Below are 20,901 nucleotides of genomic sequence, written 5' to 3' on the forward strand. Positions count from 1 at the left end.
TGTCTCGCTACCGTCAATTTCAGTATCTGTCTCATCTATAAGTATCTGGACACTAACTTTAGTGCCCCTACCAGCCTTTACATACAATCACAATTTCTTTCGGTTTTGTGAAAGAACATCATAGTAAAATCTGCTAAGGTAGTCACTGAAGGTTTCACGCGTTGTTCTCTTAAAAGCCAAATGCATTTCATCCACAATCTCTGTATCTATAGCCCTATGCTTCGTTTTGTACCTATTATTCAGTAGTCTGTTTCTTTAGACATTCCTTTACAGTGGCTGTATACCATTATGAACTGCTCTACTGGGTGCATATTAATCCAGAGCAGGGTTAACTATTCTTTTAAATTTGCACCATAGCCCCTCTACGTGCTCATGTCCTGTACTAAAAGTTTTAAGTTTTTCATTGGGATATGATACTACTGCTTTTTTTATCTAGTTTACTGAACATATATATCTCTCTACTTGTCTTAGTTGCCCTTTGTATTTTGGAAATCATTGTTGGCACAACTGCGTGATGGTCACTGATACCAGTTTCGATGCGAACATCCTCAAAGAGGTCAGGTCTACTTGTTGTCATTAGATCTAAAATATTTCCATCGTCGGGGAGGGGGGGGGGGGGGTTCCAAACCATCTGTTCTAGGTAGTTTTCAGAGAAAGAACTTAGTAATGTTTCCAGGATGTCTTTTGTCACTCCCCCCCCCCCCCCCCAGCAAAACTAATTTTTCCAATTGACAGTTGGGTGATTAGGAGTCCCCACCAATGATTACAGTATGAATAGGGAACTAAAGCATTAGTGAACTGAGGTTCTCTCTAACATTTTGGTTATATCATGACGAGAGGCTGGTGGTCAATAGAAGGATCCCATTACAATTTTATGCCCACTCTTCATACTGGGTCTCACCCAAACAATCTCACATGATGCAGCTTCAATTTCTATCTTGGAAGATTTGGGTGTATTGTCTACTGTGACAATATGCCATTTCCCATTAGCCTATTCTTTCAATATGTAATTATATTTTCCTCCAAAAATCTCACTGTTGCAGACTTTAGGCTTTAATCAGCTTTCTACACCTAGTATTACATGAGCTTCATTCCATTTCAGGAGTGCTTCAAACTCTGGCACTTCATTGCAAGTGTTTCAGCAGTTAACTACTATGGTTTTAATACTCTTGCCTATCAGGGGCCTTACTTTGGATCTTACACTACTTCTGGGCTTCCTACAGCTGTTGTTATCTGAACTGGATGGAAAGTTGCCTTATCTAAAAAATCTTTTATGCATCCCATACACAGTCAGCTACTTGGGTAATAGCCTCTGAGGTGCAGTGCACACCTCACCCATTTAGGGCGATACTACAGTTTTCAGTTCTATTTTGCAAGTCCATGAAGTTGCATCCTAGCTTGGCACAGAACGTTCAAAGTCTTTGGTTCGATCCCTACACTCCACTCAGAACTACGGGGCCACAATCGGTTCTGGGGACAAAGATGCAGATTGTGAGCTTTGTTGGAAACTCTGAGAGCAAGGCTAGAAACCTTCTCTGTCACTTGCTGGAATGATCCAAGTATGGCCTCAGAGCCCTGATGACAGGTACCGTTTGTTGTACCACGCACCACAATCTGCAGCTGGCTGCACCCTTTTCCATCAATAGCTGCCAGAACAGCCTCTTCAAAATTTTGAATGAAGCCCCCAGAATACACACTGAGTGCACCTGATGTTCCTTCCTGTCCCTTGCTGCCATTTCTGTTAGGGGTACCATTATTTGCCATACGTCAGTTAATAGGTCCCTACACTTTCGCATTTGCCTCCTATTGACAAAGGACAAAGCAGGTTTCCCCAACAGGTGAAGTGAGTCCCACTGGCTCAGTTTCAGTGTATGACAGCACCTGAAACCCGTTGGTTATGGGGGTTGAGCTGAGTCCTCCCTGGTCCCTGTTTACCCCATACAGGACGCCAAGACCTAGCATTGACACACCACTTACAGTCAACTGAAAGAGTAATTACAGGTCCCCTAGGAGATGATAGTACCTGAGTACCTAGGACTCTTGGGAGCTCTCCCAACACACCCACTCACAGCAGCTGCCAATTACTTGACAGTAGTCAGGGCAATTGCCAGCTGCTTACAAAAGTCAACAAACTAAATCCGGTTTTGAGAACAGCATTCACAGTGGGGCTGCACTGTGGCTGGCACAATATTGAACAAGGCAGTGAACAAATAATTTTAAACTAAACCTGCTGATTATCTTTTAATCTATTGAGCTAAAAATATTACTAATTCCCTTTAAGAACTGAAGCATTTAGTACACAAAATGAGATTTCTATTCAGGCAACAGAAGAACCTGTGGTAAAAATTACTAATTTCCTAAAACTTTTTGAGGTTAGGCCTAAAACTGCTGTTGTTGTTGTTGTTGTTGTGGTCTTCAGTCCTGAGACTGGTTTGATGCAGCTCTCCATGCTACTCTATCCTGTGCAAGCTTTTTCATCTCCCAGTACCTACTGCAACCTACATCCTTCTGAATCTGCTTAGTGTATTCATCTCTTGGTCTCCTTCTACGATTTTTACCCTCCACGCTGCCCTCCAATACTAAATTGGTGATCCCTTGATGCCTCAGAACATGTCCTACCAACCGATCCCTTCTTCTGGTCAAGTTGTGCCACAAACTTCTCTTCTCCCCAATCCTATTCAATACTTCCTCATTAGTTATGTGATCTACCCATCTAATCTTCAGCATTCTTCTGTAGCACCACATTTCGAAAGCTTCTATTCTCTTCTTGTCCAAACTATTTATCGTCCATGTTTCACTTCCATACATGGCTACACTCCATACGAATACTTTCAGAAATGACTTCCTGACACTTAAATCAATACTGGATGTTAACAAATTTCTCTTCTTCAGAAACGCTTTCCTTGCCATTGCCAGCCTACATTTTATATCCTCTCTACTTCGACCATCATCAGTTATTTTGCTCCCCAAATAGCAAAACTCCTTTACTACTTTAAGTGCCTCATTTCCTAATCTAATTCCCTCAGCATCACCCGACTTAATTAGACTACATTCCATTATCCTTGTTTTGCTTTTGTTGATGTTCATCTTATATCCTCCTTTCAAGACACTGTCCATTCCATTCAACTGCTCTTCCAAGTCCTTTGCTGTCTCTGACAGAATTACAATGTCATCAGCGAACCTCAAAAACTGCTAACAAACCTAAAAATAGCCTTAATTTATGATAAATGTAGATAATGTACATTCCGCTTGGAAAGGAAAACCAGATGTAACAAGATATTTATAATATATGCTACAGTAACTAAATCAGAAATACCAATTTACTGTGAAATAGCTTATGCACATGGCAATCGTAACTTCTGAAAATTCTCAAAAACGTATGTTTATTCGTGTTGATGTACAATGAAATTCAAGTTGAACTATTCTTTGAAAGTAATTGTAAGTCACAAACACTGATTTGCTATGAAATAAGTTATCCACAAGACTCTTAACTTGTGAAATATACTTTTGTAGGTATCGGAAAAATCTCAAAATAAACCTATTTTTTCATATAATCATACAATGCTAGTGGGGAAAAATTGTTTTTGAATGAGGCTAGACCTGCTGTCGTCAAAAAATATCTAGAATATAACAATTTAAGTTTAGGCCTACAACTGACAAGCAAAGTCCTTGTGTCTCTTGCACAGCATTTTTGGCCAGCGTTAAACTGATGTGGAAACATCTTGCACAATGTTATCTCATCCTAAATTATTCACGTATAAAGGACTGCATTCCCAATTCTGATGTGCCTATACTGTCTGCTGTTCTGTGCACATTTAATTCTGATCATCTAATATCATATGTGCACTTCCTCGAAATATTCATCTATAGTTATAGTTTCGCAATGCTCTACATAGGATCATCTTCAAGAGAAATGTGGCCATGTTTGAAATCCTTAACTGTTGAAAATATAGAGACAGATACCTCATAAACATTTACTAACTATGGATGATCTGCCATTGACATTGTCCATCCAACACAAATAATCTTATTACATAACAGTGTTCCTGAGTATCCGCATGAATGAAACATACACAACACAGTATCCTTAAAAATTCATTTAAATAACAGTTTTCACCAGACAACAAATAGTAAACTCACACTACAACATAAATAGCTATATTTTTCACAGCTGGAACGACAACAACAACAAGAGCTATTAGCACTACTATTAATATAAATAACAATAATACAGTATTACAGTCACATACCTTTGGAAATAAAGCAAAATCTTTCAGATACTCAGCAGTGTGCCTCTCAAGATCATGATTTCCAAACTCAGCTAAAGATATAAAACAAAGAGCATTAGATGTGAAATGAAATTCCATGTGGCACAAAGTAAAAGGTCTACCACTTATGTCAATATTGTTCTAAGGTTTTCAGATAATACCTAACCACTTTTTTTAGTATTAGAGTGATATTTTTGCTTCAGACAAGATGGTAATAGTAAGCTTTAAATAGGGTATAGAAAGAAAATATACAGTGTTCAAAACTATTTAGGTATAAGAGAAATATCAAATATTACACAAATATAAGCTATAAATTCATTGTGACATTATATGTAGGAGGGTATGATTTCAGGTACAGTATAATATAATGCAGTATACTATTGTGGTTGCTCTGTAATTTTAGCTGATGTTACTCAATGAGCAAAGTACAGTTTTTTGCTCTAGTGGAAATACAAAAAGTAACTGCAGTTACTGTCCCCTAATATAATGTGAGAATCACCGCTAATGGCCAATATTTTTTCGTGTCTATATGAAATGGATACAGTGAGACTGTTAAGGCATGCTTCAGGGACATTTTACTACTTCTAAAGAAAAGCCATCTCTGGTTCTGGACTAGTCATGGGAAATACTAAGCAAGTTACAAATACAGCTCCCAACCAAATCTCAGGTATGTTGAAGTGCAAGGTGTATGTCGTACCACAATATTTGAATGATAACCTCTTCTTCATCGACTGATTTCTATCAGAATTAATACTGTTCTCTATGAAAAGGAAAGAATCAATAATGATACCAGTATATAGCAGCAAAAAGGCTGAAAACTATTTAACTTTTTCGTGTATAAATATAGATTGCTTTGAATCCCGTAGTCTTTCAATATGTTGATTATCAGATTCCATATAAAACTGAATCCTCAAAAACCCAAATTCAACTCCATTGGGTATCTACCAATTAACAAAGCTTTTCTGTCTCATATCTTCAAGCACTGCAGTATCACACTGTTAATGAGTAACATCCCATAGGTTTATATGCACTGAGGTGACCTACAGGACGAGAACTGGTCCGTTCAGGTCGATAGCCTGTGTTCTGCTGATGTTCGCAAGCCTTACTGTGAATGTGTTGTTTTACACTGACTACTCTGATGGACCATGAACAACACCAAGGTGTTTTGCCAAGCAACTGGCTACTGGGACAGCATCATAAAGGAATTCTTTTAAATACTGGTTACCAGGAATCTAACCAACTAAGCATGGCACGGAATCTTGTGTTAGTGGCAATACAATGAGAGCACATTCAGATTGTCCAAGTGACAAGACATGACCAGAGCATCCACACAGAGATGCAAATAGCGCACCCTCTATCCCCATTTGGAGCTGAATCTACAGTCATGAAGTCACATTTCCAGACACTCCAAAATGGCATGTCAACTCACACTGTGACTCAACAATGTCTATCCTACCAATCATTCACCACACCATATTCGAATAAATTATGCTTCTAAAATGTGCATGTGTGTGTGTGTTTTAGTTAACTCTCAAGCAGATCATAATACAAATGCTCTGCTATGTTTTCAATGTTTCTATGTGCCTGTATTCAACCAGGACTTTCCGGATATTGTTTACAAATGTCTACTTCTGTTTGATACCTATTGTTTTTCATCCCATCTCAGGTATATATTAAGCCTTCAAGTGATTATTAATTCCCATTTTTCTCTTTTCCCTTCACAGGTGTGCCATATAAAGACCACATGCCAATTACAGTTCCTTATTCTTCCAGTACTCTTTCATCTGCTCAATATGTTTTTCCTTCCTGTCTTCTGAGCACTTCATACTAGTTTTTTTTTTCACTCTTCTACCTTGGAATCCTTCTATATTCAATACTTATTCCCCAAAAACTTCTCCGTCAATTGTTTCTTTATCTTGTTTATAATTTTTTTAGAAAACCTGTTTTACTTCACCGAGCCAACTTGTTGTTGACTTCTTATCCCACAAATATTTGAAGATGTTTCTAGCTAATCTACAGTACTGCATTCGATACAAATGCCCAAAAAATACGTCTTCTTTTTCTCATTATTTCTGATATATTTTCTATGCTTCGATAAATTTCATCATTACTACATTATTTCCAACCCTCCATAGCTTTTTGTGGGCTTAATATTTTCATAATGATTGACCTTTTAGTATTTCTAATTTATCTAAATTATAGTTTGTAATGCCTTATTTTTCCATATTTAAAGAGGCATTTTTTGTTGTAAAAGTCTGGTTATACCTTATGCCCTTCCCATTTTATGTATCCTTTCCTCTATGTTAGCTTTTTCTAAACCACTATCTTGTATTATCTCCTCAAGATATTTATTAACTTTTTTGCCCGTTTCAATTTTGCCATATTTATTTTCATAAATTTTTGTGCATTTTTAATGTTAGTAAAAATTTGATTTTCCCTGCAGAAATTCTTCAGCCAGTCCTACTGGCTAATTCTTCTAAAAGATTAATTTGCGTTACAGCAGATGACACATTTTCAAAAAGTATAGCAAAGTCATCTGCAAATGTGAGGCAATTTATTCCAATTTTTTGTTTCCTCTTCTCAAGTTTAACGGTGAAATCTTATATTCATTCAGTTTCTCATTCCAAAGTCTCACTACTTTTTCTACAACACAATTAAAAAGGATTGGTGATAAGCCATCACCTTGCCTATTTCTTCAATAAATTTCACTTTAGATACTGTCTCTGTAAGCGTTTCATGAATTAGATTTACTACAGTAAAACCTCGTTAGCGCGAACTCGCATAAGACGAACTCGCGGTTAATGTGAAAAAAATATTGGTCCGCCAGGAATACATTAGTTCTTATGGTATGTTTTATTGGTTAACACAAATTTCAGTTAAGGCGAATTACGAACTCTGTGTAAGTTCCTAGCATAATTAAATTTCACTGTAACACAAACTTCTGACCTTAGAGTATTCTAAAGCATTTTTTTTCCCCAAAATGAATGTCGGAAATGTAACTACAAAGTGAATTATACTTATTGTTGACTCGTTTTTAGCGTATTGTAGATCGGTAGCCACGATTATCACCTCAACAATCAGCGTATTCTGTGCATTGTAATACATTCAATAATGTGTGCAGCAGCATTTGGGAGTGTACTCAGTGCCAGATTTGACACGTGTTCTGTTAGTCGTGGCCGTATTGAGTTGGAATACTGAATAAAAACTACAGTTACAATCGGTACCGTAGCACGCGAAAATGGCAAAGAGGAAACAGACAGCTCTAAATGTACAGTTAAAGCTTAAGATTCTAGATGAAGTGGACCATGGTACCAAGAAAACAGCAATTGCAGAGCAGTTTGGAATACCTAAATCTACTTTATCTACGATTATTAAGATTCGAGAAAAAATTATTAATGCTGCGGCATCAGGTTCTGGAAACAAATCTAAATGACTTTGTACCGCCAAGTATGAAGACATCGAGATGTTACTGCTAGAATGGTTCAATCATATGCGTGCATCTAACATACCTTTAACTGGCCCTGTGATTCAGTCAAAAGCAAATGATATTGCTAAAGATATGGGCATCGAAGACTTCCGTTGTTCTGCTGGTTGGTTGCATCGGTTCCAAAAGAGACATTCAATTTCATCTGTACAAATTTGTGGTGAAGTAAATAAAGTTGATGAAGAAAGTGCAAACAGCTGGTTGCTTGAATTCAACCGAGTGAGCATACTTTTATGCCTAGTGTGATGTGTTTAACATGGATGAAACTGGATTTTTCTACAATCTTTTTCCAAATCACACCTTGGGGATAAAAGACAATAAGTGTCATGGTGGAGCACGAAGCAAACAACATGAAACTGTTTGTACTGTGCTGTAATGCTGACGGCAGTGAGAAGTTTCATCCCTGGGTTATCGGTAAATCCAAGAAAACACGTTGTTTTAAAAACATGAATATGGACACTTTACCTTGCATCTACTCTCACCACAAGAAAGCTTGGATCGATGGCACATCATTTCGCAAGTGGCTTCTTCGTTTCAACAGTCGAATGGTTGCTCAAAATAGACATGTTCTTCTTACATTGGACAGATGTATTGCTCATAACGTTCATGATCTGAACCTATCCAACATAAAGGTTCAGTTTTTTCCACCCAATGCCACAAGCCGCCTTCAGCCTTTGGACCAAGGCATAATCTCTCTCATAACGAGAGCTTATGTAAGCAACTTGCAAGAGCTGCAATTCGTGTTGCTGAAAACAATAGTGCAACCCCAAATTGGAATGTGCTTGACACAATAAAAGCCATTGCAGCAGCCTGGAGCTCAGTATCGCCACAGCATACAGGGAAGTGATTTAACAGAGCTTGGAGACATAGCAACACTGAAGATGTCCACGAGTTAGAAGATGCCACTTCACCTGATGAATGGACAGTTCTGCAGGACGTTGCGAACCCTGGGATTAGTTTTGAAGAATTCATTAGTGTAGATGACGATGTTGCCGTATGAGCTTCTGTGGAATCGGATGTGCCAAAAGCTGTGAACGAGGTGCAAGAAGGGTCATCAGAAGAACGTGAAGAGGAAGGGAATACAGATACCTTTCCAACTACCAGTCAGGAGATGTTTACAGCCTTGGACTGCTTAGAACGGTTTGCTTCAACATCCAACATCACTGCTGGGTTTAAGGACGCTATCATTACAATTTGTTGTGAAATTACAAAATATTATCGTTCCCATGAACATCAGCGAACCATGACCGAATTTTTTCCAAGTAAGTAACGTACATAATTTGTGAGTACTTGGATTTTACAATCACTTTATAGTGTTGTAAGTCTACAATAATGTGATTGATAGTGTAGTGTATTGCACATTAGTGTACTGCTGTACATGTATACTTATGAAAATCTGTGTTTTTCACTTAACACCAATTTTTCTAACACGAACTCCTGATTTTTCAGTTCCTTCGGATTCATGTTAACGAAGTTTTACTGTAATATAGACTTTACACCAAATGTCGAGTTACTTCATGTACAGTTTGTCTGTCAACAGAACCACAACCATTTTTGAACTCAACAAACATTACTAAAATATCCTCTGAATTCAATAATCTTTGGTGAATGATTGAGTTCAAATTAAATATTTGTTCAGAACAGGACCTGCCCTTCCTAAACCCACCCAAATATTCACCTCAATGACTGTCCAGCACTACTTCCACCCTGTTTAGTAAAATGTTGGAAAATATTTTACATGCAACTGGTAACACAGTTGCTAATGTCTTGTTTATTGGCTTTCATATGCAATGCATGTATCGAGGCTACCTCTGGGGTTCTTTTCTGGTTTTCAGATTTCCTCGAAAATTAATTATAGCTCCTTTTTTTATTTTTAGGAGAAACAATTTCAAAAATTCCACTGCAATACAGTCCTCTCTACTAGCTTTATTGTTTTTTAAGGTTTTAATACTTCATCAATTTCATTGATGGTTAGAGGTAATTCTTCTTCTACTTTTTCATGAGTGTTTGAGAATCCCAGCTCATGGATTGGTTGTGGAAAATTAAGAAGCTGATCAAAATATTTTTCAATTATTTTGCAATTTTCAGTGTTGTTTAAGCCAAGTTTGCATTTTAATTTGTGATACACGCACTTGAGAGTTGGTACCCTTCAGTCTGCCCTTGTCTGAAAAAAATTAATATTATTATTTTTTTTTAAAGTTTTCCTCAATTTCTGCAAGTTGCCTCTTTTCAAAATCTCTTTTAATTCTTCTAATTATCCTTGATGTTCCCTTTCTTTGCTGTGTAAGTTGATCACAGCATTAAATTTTTCTTCAGCATTTCCTGTTTTTCCACTTTCAGCACTATTAAAGCTTCTTCACACACTTCCTTCCACAATATTTTATTTTCATTTTTGAGTGACACAAATGTTTTCTGTGTAGAATTATTGACTTCTTTAGATAATTCTGCCCAGTTTAGCTATTTTAATTTCATCTTGATACTTTTGAACTGATTCTTTTGCTATAGCAAGTCTGTCTGTATTACATTCTAGTATTTTTTGTGATTTTTATTTTACTTTATGAGACATGAGTTTACCTTAATTTTAGGCAGATAGTGATCAGGATTAAATTCAAGATTTCTTATTACTTTCTCTTTCATAATTTCCTCAGTACTTTTTTGAGAAACAGCTACATGATCTAACTGAAATTCTTCCAACATCAGGTTTGATGATATTCATGTTTTGACTTTTCTTGGGAAATTCCTGAATAAGGTTCCTTTTCCTGTATTATTAATAATATTTATGGTATATACCAATAGCATTTTAAAGCTGTATGAAAACACAGTATCATTTTCACAATAATTCCACAGTTAAATAAATATTTCTAACTACTGCACAAATTAAATGAATGAGTGATCTGTTAAGTTGTTTCAATTTTCTGCTTAACTCAGTACTGACTCAAGTTAAAAATTATATTTGACAAATGAGCCTTAAAAAACCCTTAGTGATGATCTGTCACAAAATTTTAAAACTGATTCTACCATCACCCAACTATAACTTAAAATAGAGGGCATGTCTCTGGTCAAAGAACTTAATGCCTTCTTATCAGCATACACACAGCATTCATTTAAAATATGGCACAATGCAATAGTGATGATACATGTGTTATTTTATGAAGGCTCATCCTGATGAAGATAGAAGTTATGGGTTAAGGAGTAGTGCACAATACAAAGATAAGATATAATACCTCTGTTTCATGTCAGTGACTCAATGGCATACACCTCGGCTGGGGTTTGGTTTACTTGTCTGAAGTTTATTTTCACACATTTCCAGCCACTTTCTTTCCCACGTATTCACAATATCCCTCTTCACCAGTAACATAAGTGACTTCAGGGGCATCTCACATGATGTTTTTGGAAATCTCACTCACAAGCTTGCCTGGCTGCTGTAACTGTGATATTACCACAAAATTTTGATGTTCTCCTGATCCAACAGACACCTCTCTACTCTGCTCCTGCAGAGAATACAGGGTGTCTTGGATGTTCTGGGCAAGGTTCTTTGCTGGGTACATTCTATGGATGTTCCGCAGGGTACTTTGAAAGCTGGTGCAGATGAATAAAATCTTTCCATAGGCAAATCTCATCTCCTCGAGAGCCATGATCACATAAATTGGCACCGAAGATGTTAAATCCTGATAGTAGGTAAATCTACAGGACATTATTTGGTAAGGCAATGGAACAGCCAATGCACTCCCTCTGGTATGCTGGTCTGACAAATCTGAACGCCTGTCAGAAGAAATGGACTCAAAACAGGCGGCCGCACTATCTGTGAAGAGCTGCTGTCACCAAGATAGAGACACCCGTAATTTCGCAAGTGGATGCTTTGACCAACAGTTCTTGCTGCAGCTGAAATAAACACAGCTGCACAGCCAGCAATACATCATTCTGGTATCCACTTCTGTTGTGCAGTTGAAGTCACGTCTGGTTCCCGACTGCCTCTACTACGTTATCACATCGTCTCAGTTTCTAGCTTGGTCACTCTTTGGAATCTGTTTGTGTGTTGTTCATTTATCCATCACGAACATCTCACCTTGGACATATGCATTTGTTAGTTACATCAACCACTAGGACTGTTTGGGTCCTCCCAAAATTCAGTCTCAAGCTGATTCTCCTCACTCTGTCTGAGAGACTGCCACCACACGGCCACAGCTGTTTGCCTGTTTGGAGCCATCTGTGTAGACTACTCTGTCATCAAAATCCTTGTTTTAAATGCAAATGGATGTATGCTAATAGATAAAATCTGTCATATTCAACCTGTATGAAACGAATTTAAAATTTATTTAGGTTCTTTTTACCAGCCACAGTGGCTGGTTGTTGCAAATGTGAGAGGACCTTGATATCTGCTATATTGTTTCCCACTACAAGTCGTTTCACTCATGATCACTAATGGCTTCATAGCTTCTGGGCAGTTCCAAATAGTTGCTCTCCTGGAGGGTCAGTGATGATGAAGGATGCTCCAGAATCTTTGAACAACTTAGCTTTAAAAACATGTTTTATGGTCAGGGGCTCCCATCAAATAATAAGTGGTGGCTCACCAGAGGCCACGGATAGGACTTGTTCTGTTATCTTATGTTGTTAATCTGATGCCAGAATGGTGTGCTGTGTACAATGCCATTAAGTATGAAGTTGGGCCGAACCATAAATGGTGCATCTGTAGTCAAGATGGGACCAGATGAATGATTTGTAAAATATCTGTAGACAGGCTCTGTTTCTACCTCAAACCATGAGTTTCTTATTACTGGGAATTAATTTCATTAACATAAATCAAAATGATTCTTAGAATTTTAGCAACTACACAGGAACACATAAGAAAATGTTTCAATTGTAATCTTCAATCATACAATGTTGGTATCACACTTACCAGATTAACAATTTCTCAATATGACACCTACTGGATTACGAATTTCTCAAACTTCTACCAACGTGAAAGGTTCATTTCATGTTCACATCATTTAACTTCACCAATGGCAAAGTGGTATATAGATCATTTAACAAATATCATATATTCATTATTCAATAGCTAAATGTACTAGTGAATATTAGTTAAGCTTGGAAAAACACATTTCTTTGGGGTTCACTGCTGTAGATGTAATATGAATGACTGAAGAAATGAATGACACATGTAAGAAACACGCATTTTTTATCACAGTACTTTATTCCACCATTGCAAGCTTCTTGTAGCTACACCCAGATTCTACTTGTAATCATGCTACTCTGTAAAATAATTTCAAATTACTAAATTCAAGAACAGAAAGAAACAGAATAACATGAAGCATAAAATGGTATAGATGAAAATTTTAAGCATTAAATACAAGACAAAAATAGTATTTCCATTTATATGATTTGTTCCATTCATCTCTCTCTACAGTGCCCACAATACAACAGCTTGAGACAAGTGTCATTAAAAACCATAAAAACATAAAAGTTTTCAAAAATAAATGTATAAACAAATTAATTCTCCCCACTTGCAGAATAAATCCATGGACATCACCATTTCTTAAAACTGTAGATACAATAAGAGAATAAATCAGTAGTAAAGAGACAAAAATACTTTCAACAGATACTAGAGGCTGACTAATTACTAAACTAAAATATAATGAGTCAGCCAGCCACTCTGCAATGTACTAGAACTTTCCAATTAATGTTTTGGGCTGGAGTCCAGACAGTTCATAAAATTTAAACACGAATTACACTCATTTTGTAGTCATCTAAAATAGAGGGCAAGTCTTTACTCAAATTTACTGCTACTGAATCAAAATACAAAATGTATCCTGTTAAAATGTAACCTATTGTGGTGTGTACACCTCAGCTGCTAGAAAAAGGTGGATCCTCTCACAGGAGTACATAGCCTTTGACTTGAACATGGAGTAGTCGCCGTATCATTAGGCTATCCGAACATGACCTGTGGTCAGACCGAAACTTCCTTATGTCGTCAACCATCTGTCTACAACCTGTTCTCATACATCTATTATTATGTATATTGCTGTACAGGCGAGACATTTTACTCGAAAGTCGCTAGCCCGTGTTGACAGATAAAAACGGTACTGCAGTGCCTGTGCTATTTTAAATTATGATGCATGCACGTCCATAGGAATAAGCACTGTGGCGACTATAGCTGTTATAAAATATGTGAAATGTATTCACAATTGTGAATATGGATAACCATCAGCTGTACAATCAGGGCGTATACACGAACAAGGAAAAAAAATTCCCGTATTTCCTGGTTAAAAATACACTTTCTCCCAGATGAACACATGCTTTTCCCATGTTAAGTGACAGTATATTTTCCCTCTGAACTGTAAAACTTATCAATCCTTTAGAATGGTTTTGGTTTTGCACGGGTGTAGAATTTCCCTGCACTTTAGAAAACAAAACTCAGGGAAAAAGGCACGTTTTGAAAAGATCTTTGATGTGCAGCAACATGTACACTGCATATTTTCGTATTACGGAAGTATAAATTATAATTCCACCAAACACTACATGTTACTTTCCGAAGCATTGAAATCATGATTGTGATATGCTTTTGTAAGCCAGTCATAGCTCATGTCACGTGATATTGCCAGCCGATGACAGTGGATATTCATAGCATTGTGCACGTGATGTAGTCAGCCAATACCAACATTACCATTAAGTAGCGCAAACACACAAACAGGGAAAGTTAATGGTTTACATTAATATACATAGTGCTGCAAGAAAGGACAGGAAAAGGGCAGATGACATCCGGTCTGTGACGAAGGTTAATGACATCTTAGAGAGAGTAGGTTCCTTGAAATGGCAGTGGGCTGGCCACGTCGCAAGAAGAAAAGACAACAGATGGACGAAGTTAGTACTGGAGTGGAGTCCGAGAGAGCACCGGAGGCCTAGAGGAAGACCACCAGACAGATGGGACAAAGACATCAAGAAGATCGCTGGTAACACCTGGCAGAGAACTGCCCAAGACCGTCCCACTTGGAGAAGACTGCTGAAAGCCTACCTGAAACCACGACTCGAAGAGGCCACATCATCTAATGATTGAATTGGCTGATGATGATGATGATGACATAGTGCTGCTACAAGGAAAGCAAAGCTTTCACATATAACATTGGTCTCAAAGGTTCATAAGCTGCATGAGAAACTACGATTTCACATAAAATACTGATCTTTTTTGCGAATATTACACTTTAAGATATATCACAGAAATGTGCCAGTAAAATTTTTAATAAAGACATAAATGTCTGATCTTCAATTTCTTCTAAATGGCTCACTATCAAAGAGCTGATTTTCAAATGAGAGTCAAAAGCTCTGTGATTTAAGAAATTCATTGTACATTCTCACACATAGTTCAATTTGTGTAAAAGGAAGTTTACTTGAAAGTAACGCTTTTCAAACCACCATTCACAATATTTTCCTGTGACCTGTTAGAAATACGTTCTTTTCAGCAGTTGCCAGAGAGTGCCAGATAACAGGCGCCACTGCGCTTGTGCAGCTATGACAACGTAGGAGGTCTGTATGTTTGTATGAGTAAAACATTAAAAGATCTTACATTATGTCATGAAAGAAACAAGACATCAGAGGATACTCCAAGAGCATCAGGATTTTGAACCATACTAAAATGTGCACATTTAAATTGCATACTTAAAGTGCTCATTCACATGTCAAGATTCCCAGTGACGTAGGCCTCGAACTGATATTAAGCTTTTCAATGTGGTTTTCGAGATGTAAGTTTTCTAGGAGTAAGAGTACTGTATTATCTCATGTTTGATTCTTTATTATGGCATAATGCTGTAAATGCTAGATGAAGAAAACATACAATTAAAATGCTGCAAACAGTTGAAACTAACCAATAGTGTGGAATTAAACAATTTGTTTCAAATACATTGACTGCCTCAGCGGAAAAGATTAATAAAAGCCAAATTTCTACATCTACATCTACATGGTTACTCTGCAATTCACACTTAAGTGCCTGGCAGAGGGTTCATCCACCCATTTTCATACTACTTCTCTACCATTCCACTCTCGAATGGCGTGTGGGGAAAAGGAGCACCTAAATCTTTCCATTCGAGCTCTGATTTCTCTTCTTTTATTATGATGATCATTTCTCCCTACATAGGTGAGTGTCAACAAAATATTTTCGCATTCGGAAGAGAAAGTTGGTGATTGAAATTTCGTAAATAGATCTCGCCGCAAAGAAAACCATCTTTGTTTCAGTGACTGCCACCCCAACTCGCGTATCATATCACTGACACTCTCACCCCTATTGTGCGATAACACATAACGGGCTACCCTTCTTTGCAGTTTTTCGATGTCCTCCGTCAATCCTACCTGGTAAGGATCCCACACCGCACAGCAATATTCTAGCAGAGGACGGACAAGTGTAATGTAGGCTGTCTCTTTAGTGCGTTTGTCACATCTTCTAAGTGTTCTGCCAACAAAGCACAGTCTTTGTTTTGCCTTCCCCACAATATTATCTATGTGGTCTTTCCAATTTAAGTTGCTTTTAATTGTAATTCCTAAGTATTTAGTCGAATTGACAGCCTTTAGATTAGTGTGATTTATCGTATACCCAAAATTTATTGGATTTCTTTTAATACCCATGTGGATGACCTCACACTTTTCTTTGTTTAGTGCCAACTGCCATTTTTTGCACCATACAGAAATTCTCTCTAGACCATTTCGTAATTGGAATTGATCATCTGATGATTTTACTAGATGGTAAATTACAGCATCATCTGCAAACAATCTAAGGGGGCTGCTCAGATTACCACCTAGATCATTTATGTAAATAAGGAAAGGCAAAGGGTCTATGACACTACCTTGTGGAGTGCCAGATATCACTTCTGTTCTACTCGATGATTTACCGTCTATCACTACGAAGTGTGACCTCTATGAGAGGAAATCATGAATCCAATCACACAACTGAGACGATACTCCATATGCATGCAATTTGATTAATAGTCGCTTGTGAGGAGCAGTATCAAAAGCCTTCTGGAAATCTAGGCATATGGAATCGATCTAAGATCCCTTGTCGACAGCACTCATTACTTCATGAGAATAAAGAGCTAGCTGTGTTGTAAAAGAATGATATTTTCTGAATCCATTTTGGTTATGTATCAATAAGTCATTTTCTTCAAGGTGATTCATAATGTTCAAGTATAGTATATGCTCCAAAATCCTACTGCAAATTGAGGTCAGTGATATGGGTCTGTAATTCAATGGGTTACTCCTATTTCCTTTCTTGAATACTGGTGTGACCTGTGCTACTTTCCAGTCTTTAGGAACAGACCTTTCTTCAAGTGAGCAGTTGTATATGACTGCTAAGAAAGGCGCTATTGCATCTGCACACTCTGAAAGGAACCTTATTGGTATATCACCTGGACCAGAAGACTTGCCTTTCTTAAGCGATCTGAGTTGTTTCGCAACACCTAAGATATTTACTTTTATGTCACTCATGCTAACAGCTGTTCTGGTTTTGAATTCTGGAATATTTACTTCATCTTCTTTCGTGAAGATGTCGTTGTCTAATATTGAAAAAGCTGTTAATACAAATAGTACCCAAGACTGGTATGGTTTCTTGAGCTAATTATGTCTATTTTGTCACTGTCTGTCAGATAAAAGCCAATAAGCCTTTCTTTAGCAAACCAAAAAAAAAAAAAATCTTCATTGTTCTGCAAGGCGATTAATGCTTGACTCTCAGAAAGGTGGAAATAAAATAAAATCTGAAACCAATAACGTATTTTAGACTTCTGTAATTATGTGAATGTATTTTAGTTCACTTGATAGCTCCCGGCCATAGAAATCCATTTTGTTTTCATTTGATGTGAGAGCAACAAATAAAGAGGAAACAGCAAAATCACTAAGTGTAAACACAGGTCACGTGGAGACTACCCACTTATCCCCTATAACTCAGACTGTTCTGTGCATCATCCCCGGATCTACGATATTTCCGAACCAGGGAAACACTAGATGGGGTGTGCCCCCCCCCCCCCCCCCCCAACCTCCCTCAAGTATTTGAGACAGGACATCAAAACTTTAAAATAATTGAATTTTCAAAAATATGTTCATTTTGTAGCACACATCTTTCTGAAGAGTCTGATACATAAAACATGTGTGTTCAAGGAAATGCTTGACTCTGTTGAATTGAAACATGTATATTTTGTAATGGATTTTATATATATATATATATATATATATATATATATATATATATATAATGGAAGGAAACATTCCACGTGGGAAAAATTATATATAAAAACAAAGATGAGGTGACTTACCGAACAAAAGCGCTGGCAGGTCGATAGACACACAAACAAAGACAAACATACACACAAAATTCAAGCTTTCGCAACAAACTGTTGCCTCATCAGGAAAGAGGGAAGGAGAGGGGAAGACGAAAGGAAGTGGGTTTTAAGGGAGAGGGTAAGGAGTCATTCCAATCCCGGGAGCGGAAAGACTTACCTTAGGGGGAAAAAAGGACAGGTATACACTCGCACACACGCACATATCCATCCACACATACAGACACAAGCAGCCATATATATATATATATATATAAAAACAATGATGATGTGACTTACCAAACGAAAGCGCTGGCAGGTCGATAGACACACAAACAAACACAAACATACACACAAAATTCTAGCTTTCGCAACCAACGGTTGCCTCATCAGGAAAGAGGGAAGGAGAGGGAAAGACGAAAGGATGTGGGTTTTAAGGGAGAGGGTAAGGAGTCATTCCAATCCCGGGAGCGGAAAGACTTACCTTAGGAGGAAAAAAGGACGGGTATACAGTCGCACACACACACATATCCATCCACACATATCCATCCACACATATCCATCCACACATATACAGACACAAGCAGACATTCTTTACATATGTCTGCTTGTGTCTGTATATGTGTGGATGGATATGTGTGTGTGTGCGAGTGTATACCCGTCCTTTTTTCCTCCTAAGGTAAGTCTTTCCGCTCCCGGGATTGGAATGACTCCTTACCCTCTCCCTCTCCCTTAAAACCCACATCCTTTCGTCTTTCCCTCTCCTCTTTTTCCTGATGAGGCAACCGTTGGTTGCGAAAGCTAGAATTTTGTGTGTATGTTTGTGTGTCTATCGACCTGCCAGCGCTCTCTCTCTCTCTCTCTCTCTCTCTCTCTCTCTCTCTCTATATATATATATATATATATATATATATATATATATATATATATATATATAATGGAAGGAAACATTCCACGTGGGAAAAATTATATATAAAAACAAAGATGAGGTGACTTACCGAACAAAAGCGCTGGCAGGTCGATAGACACACAAACAAACACAAACATACACACAAAATTCAAGCTTTCGCAACAAACTGTTGCCTCATCAGGAAAGAGGGAAGGAGAGGGGAAGACGAAAGGAAGTGGGTTTTAAAGGAGAGGGTAAGGAGTCATTCCAATCCCGGGAGCGGAAAGACTTACCTTAGGGGGAAAAAAGGACAGGTATACACTCGCACACACGCACATATCCATCCACACATACAGACACAAGCAGACATATTTAAAGACCAAAAATATGTCTGCTTGTGTCTGTATGTGTGGATGGATATGTGCGTGTGTGCGAGTGTATACCTGTCCTTTTTTCCCCCTAAGGTAAGTCTTTCCGCTCCCGGGATTGGAATGACTCCTTACCCTCTCCTTTAAAACCCACTTCCTTTCGTCTTCCCCTCTCCTTCCCTCTTTCCTGATGAGGCAACAGTTTGTTGCGAAAGCTTGAATTTTGTGTGTATGTTTGTGTTTGTTTGTGTGTCTATCGACCTGCCAGCGCTTTTGTTCGGTAAGTCACCTCATCTTTGTTTTTATATATATATATAGGTTGTTTCAAAAATGACCGGTATATTTGAAACGGCAATAAAAACTAAACGAGCAGCGATAGAAATACACCGTTTGTTGCAATATGCTTGGGACAACAGTACATTTTCAGGCGGACAAACTTTTGAAATTACAGTAGTTACAATTTTCAACAACAGATGGCGCTGCAAGTAATGTGAAAGATATAGAAGACAACGCAGTCTGTGGGTGCGCCATTCTGTACGTCGTCTTTCTGCTGTAAGCGTGTGCTGTTCACAACGTGCAAGTGTGCTGTAGACAACATGGTTTATTCCTTAGAACAGAGGATTTTTCTCGTGTTGGATTCCACCGCCTAGAACACAGTATTGTTGCAACAAGACGAAGTTTTGAACGGAGGTTTAATGTAACCAAAGGACCGAAAAGCGATACAATAAAGGATCTGTTTGAAAAATTTCAACGGACTGGGAACATGACGGATGAATGTGCTGTAAAGGTAGGGCGACCGCGTACGGCAACCACAGAGGGCAACGCGCAGCTAGTGCAGCAGGTGGTCCAACAGTGGCCTCGGGTTTCCGTTCGCCGTGTTGCAGCTGCGGTCCAAATGACGCCAACGTCCACGTATCGTCTCATGTGCCAGAGTTTACACCTCTATCCATACAAAATTCAAACGCGGCAACCCCTCAGCGCCACTACCATTGCTGCACGAGAGACATTCGCTAACGATATAGTGCACAGGATTGATGACAGCGATATACATGTGGGCAGCATTTGGTTTACTGACGAAGCTTATTTTTACCTGGACGGCTTCGTCAATAAACAGAACTGGCGCATATGGGGAACCGAAAAGCCCCATGTTGCAGTCCCATCGTCCCTGCATCCTCAAAAAGTACTGGTCTGGGCCGCCATTTCTTCCAAAGGAATCATTGGCCCATTTTTCAGATCCGAAACGATTACTGCATCACGCTTTCTGGACATTCTTCGTGAATTTGTGGCAGTACAAACTGCCTTAGACAACACTGCGAACACCTCGTGGTTTATGCAAGATGGTGCCCAGCCACATCGCACGGCCGACGTCTTTAATTTCCTGAATGAATATTTCGATGATCGTGTGATTGCTTTGGGCTATCCGAAACATACAGGAGGCGGCGTGGATTGGCCTCCCTATTCCCCAGACATGAACCCCTGTGACTTCTTTCTGTGGGGGCACTTGAAAGACCAGGTGTACCGCCAGAATCCAGAAACAATTGAACAGCTGAAGCAGTACATCTCATCTGCATGTGAAGCCATTCCGCCAGACACGTTGTCAAAG

The 20,901-nt window shown here is 38.3% G+C and overlaps 1 protein-coding gene across 1 annotated transcript in view; it reads right to left on the bottom strand.

Annotated features, from left to right (window-relative positions):
* Positions 1 to 20,901, bottom strand: part of LOC126471484 (tyrosine-protein phosphatase non-receptor type 14) — a 172,879-nt gene that overhangs the window by 130,575 nt on the left and 21,403 nt on the right. The window contains exon 6 of the mRNA XM_050099691.1: positions 4,251 to 4,321. Within this exon, the coding sequence (XP_049955648.1) occupies positions 4,251 to 4,321 (71 nt within the window). The remainder of the gene's footprint in view (positions 1 to 4,250; positions 4,322 to 20,901) is intronic.

Source organism: Schistocerca serialis, chromosome 3 (genome assembly GCF_023864345.2).
Source record: "Schistocerca serialis cubense isolate TAMUIC-IGC-003099 chromosome 3, iqSchSeri2.2, whole genome shotgun sequence".
In the NCBI taxonomy this organism is placed as follows: Eukaryota; Metazoa; Arthropoda; class Insecta; order Orthoptera; family Acrididae; genus Schistocerca; species Schistocerca serialis.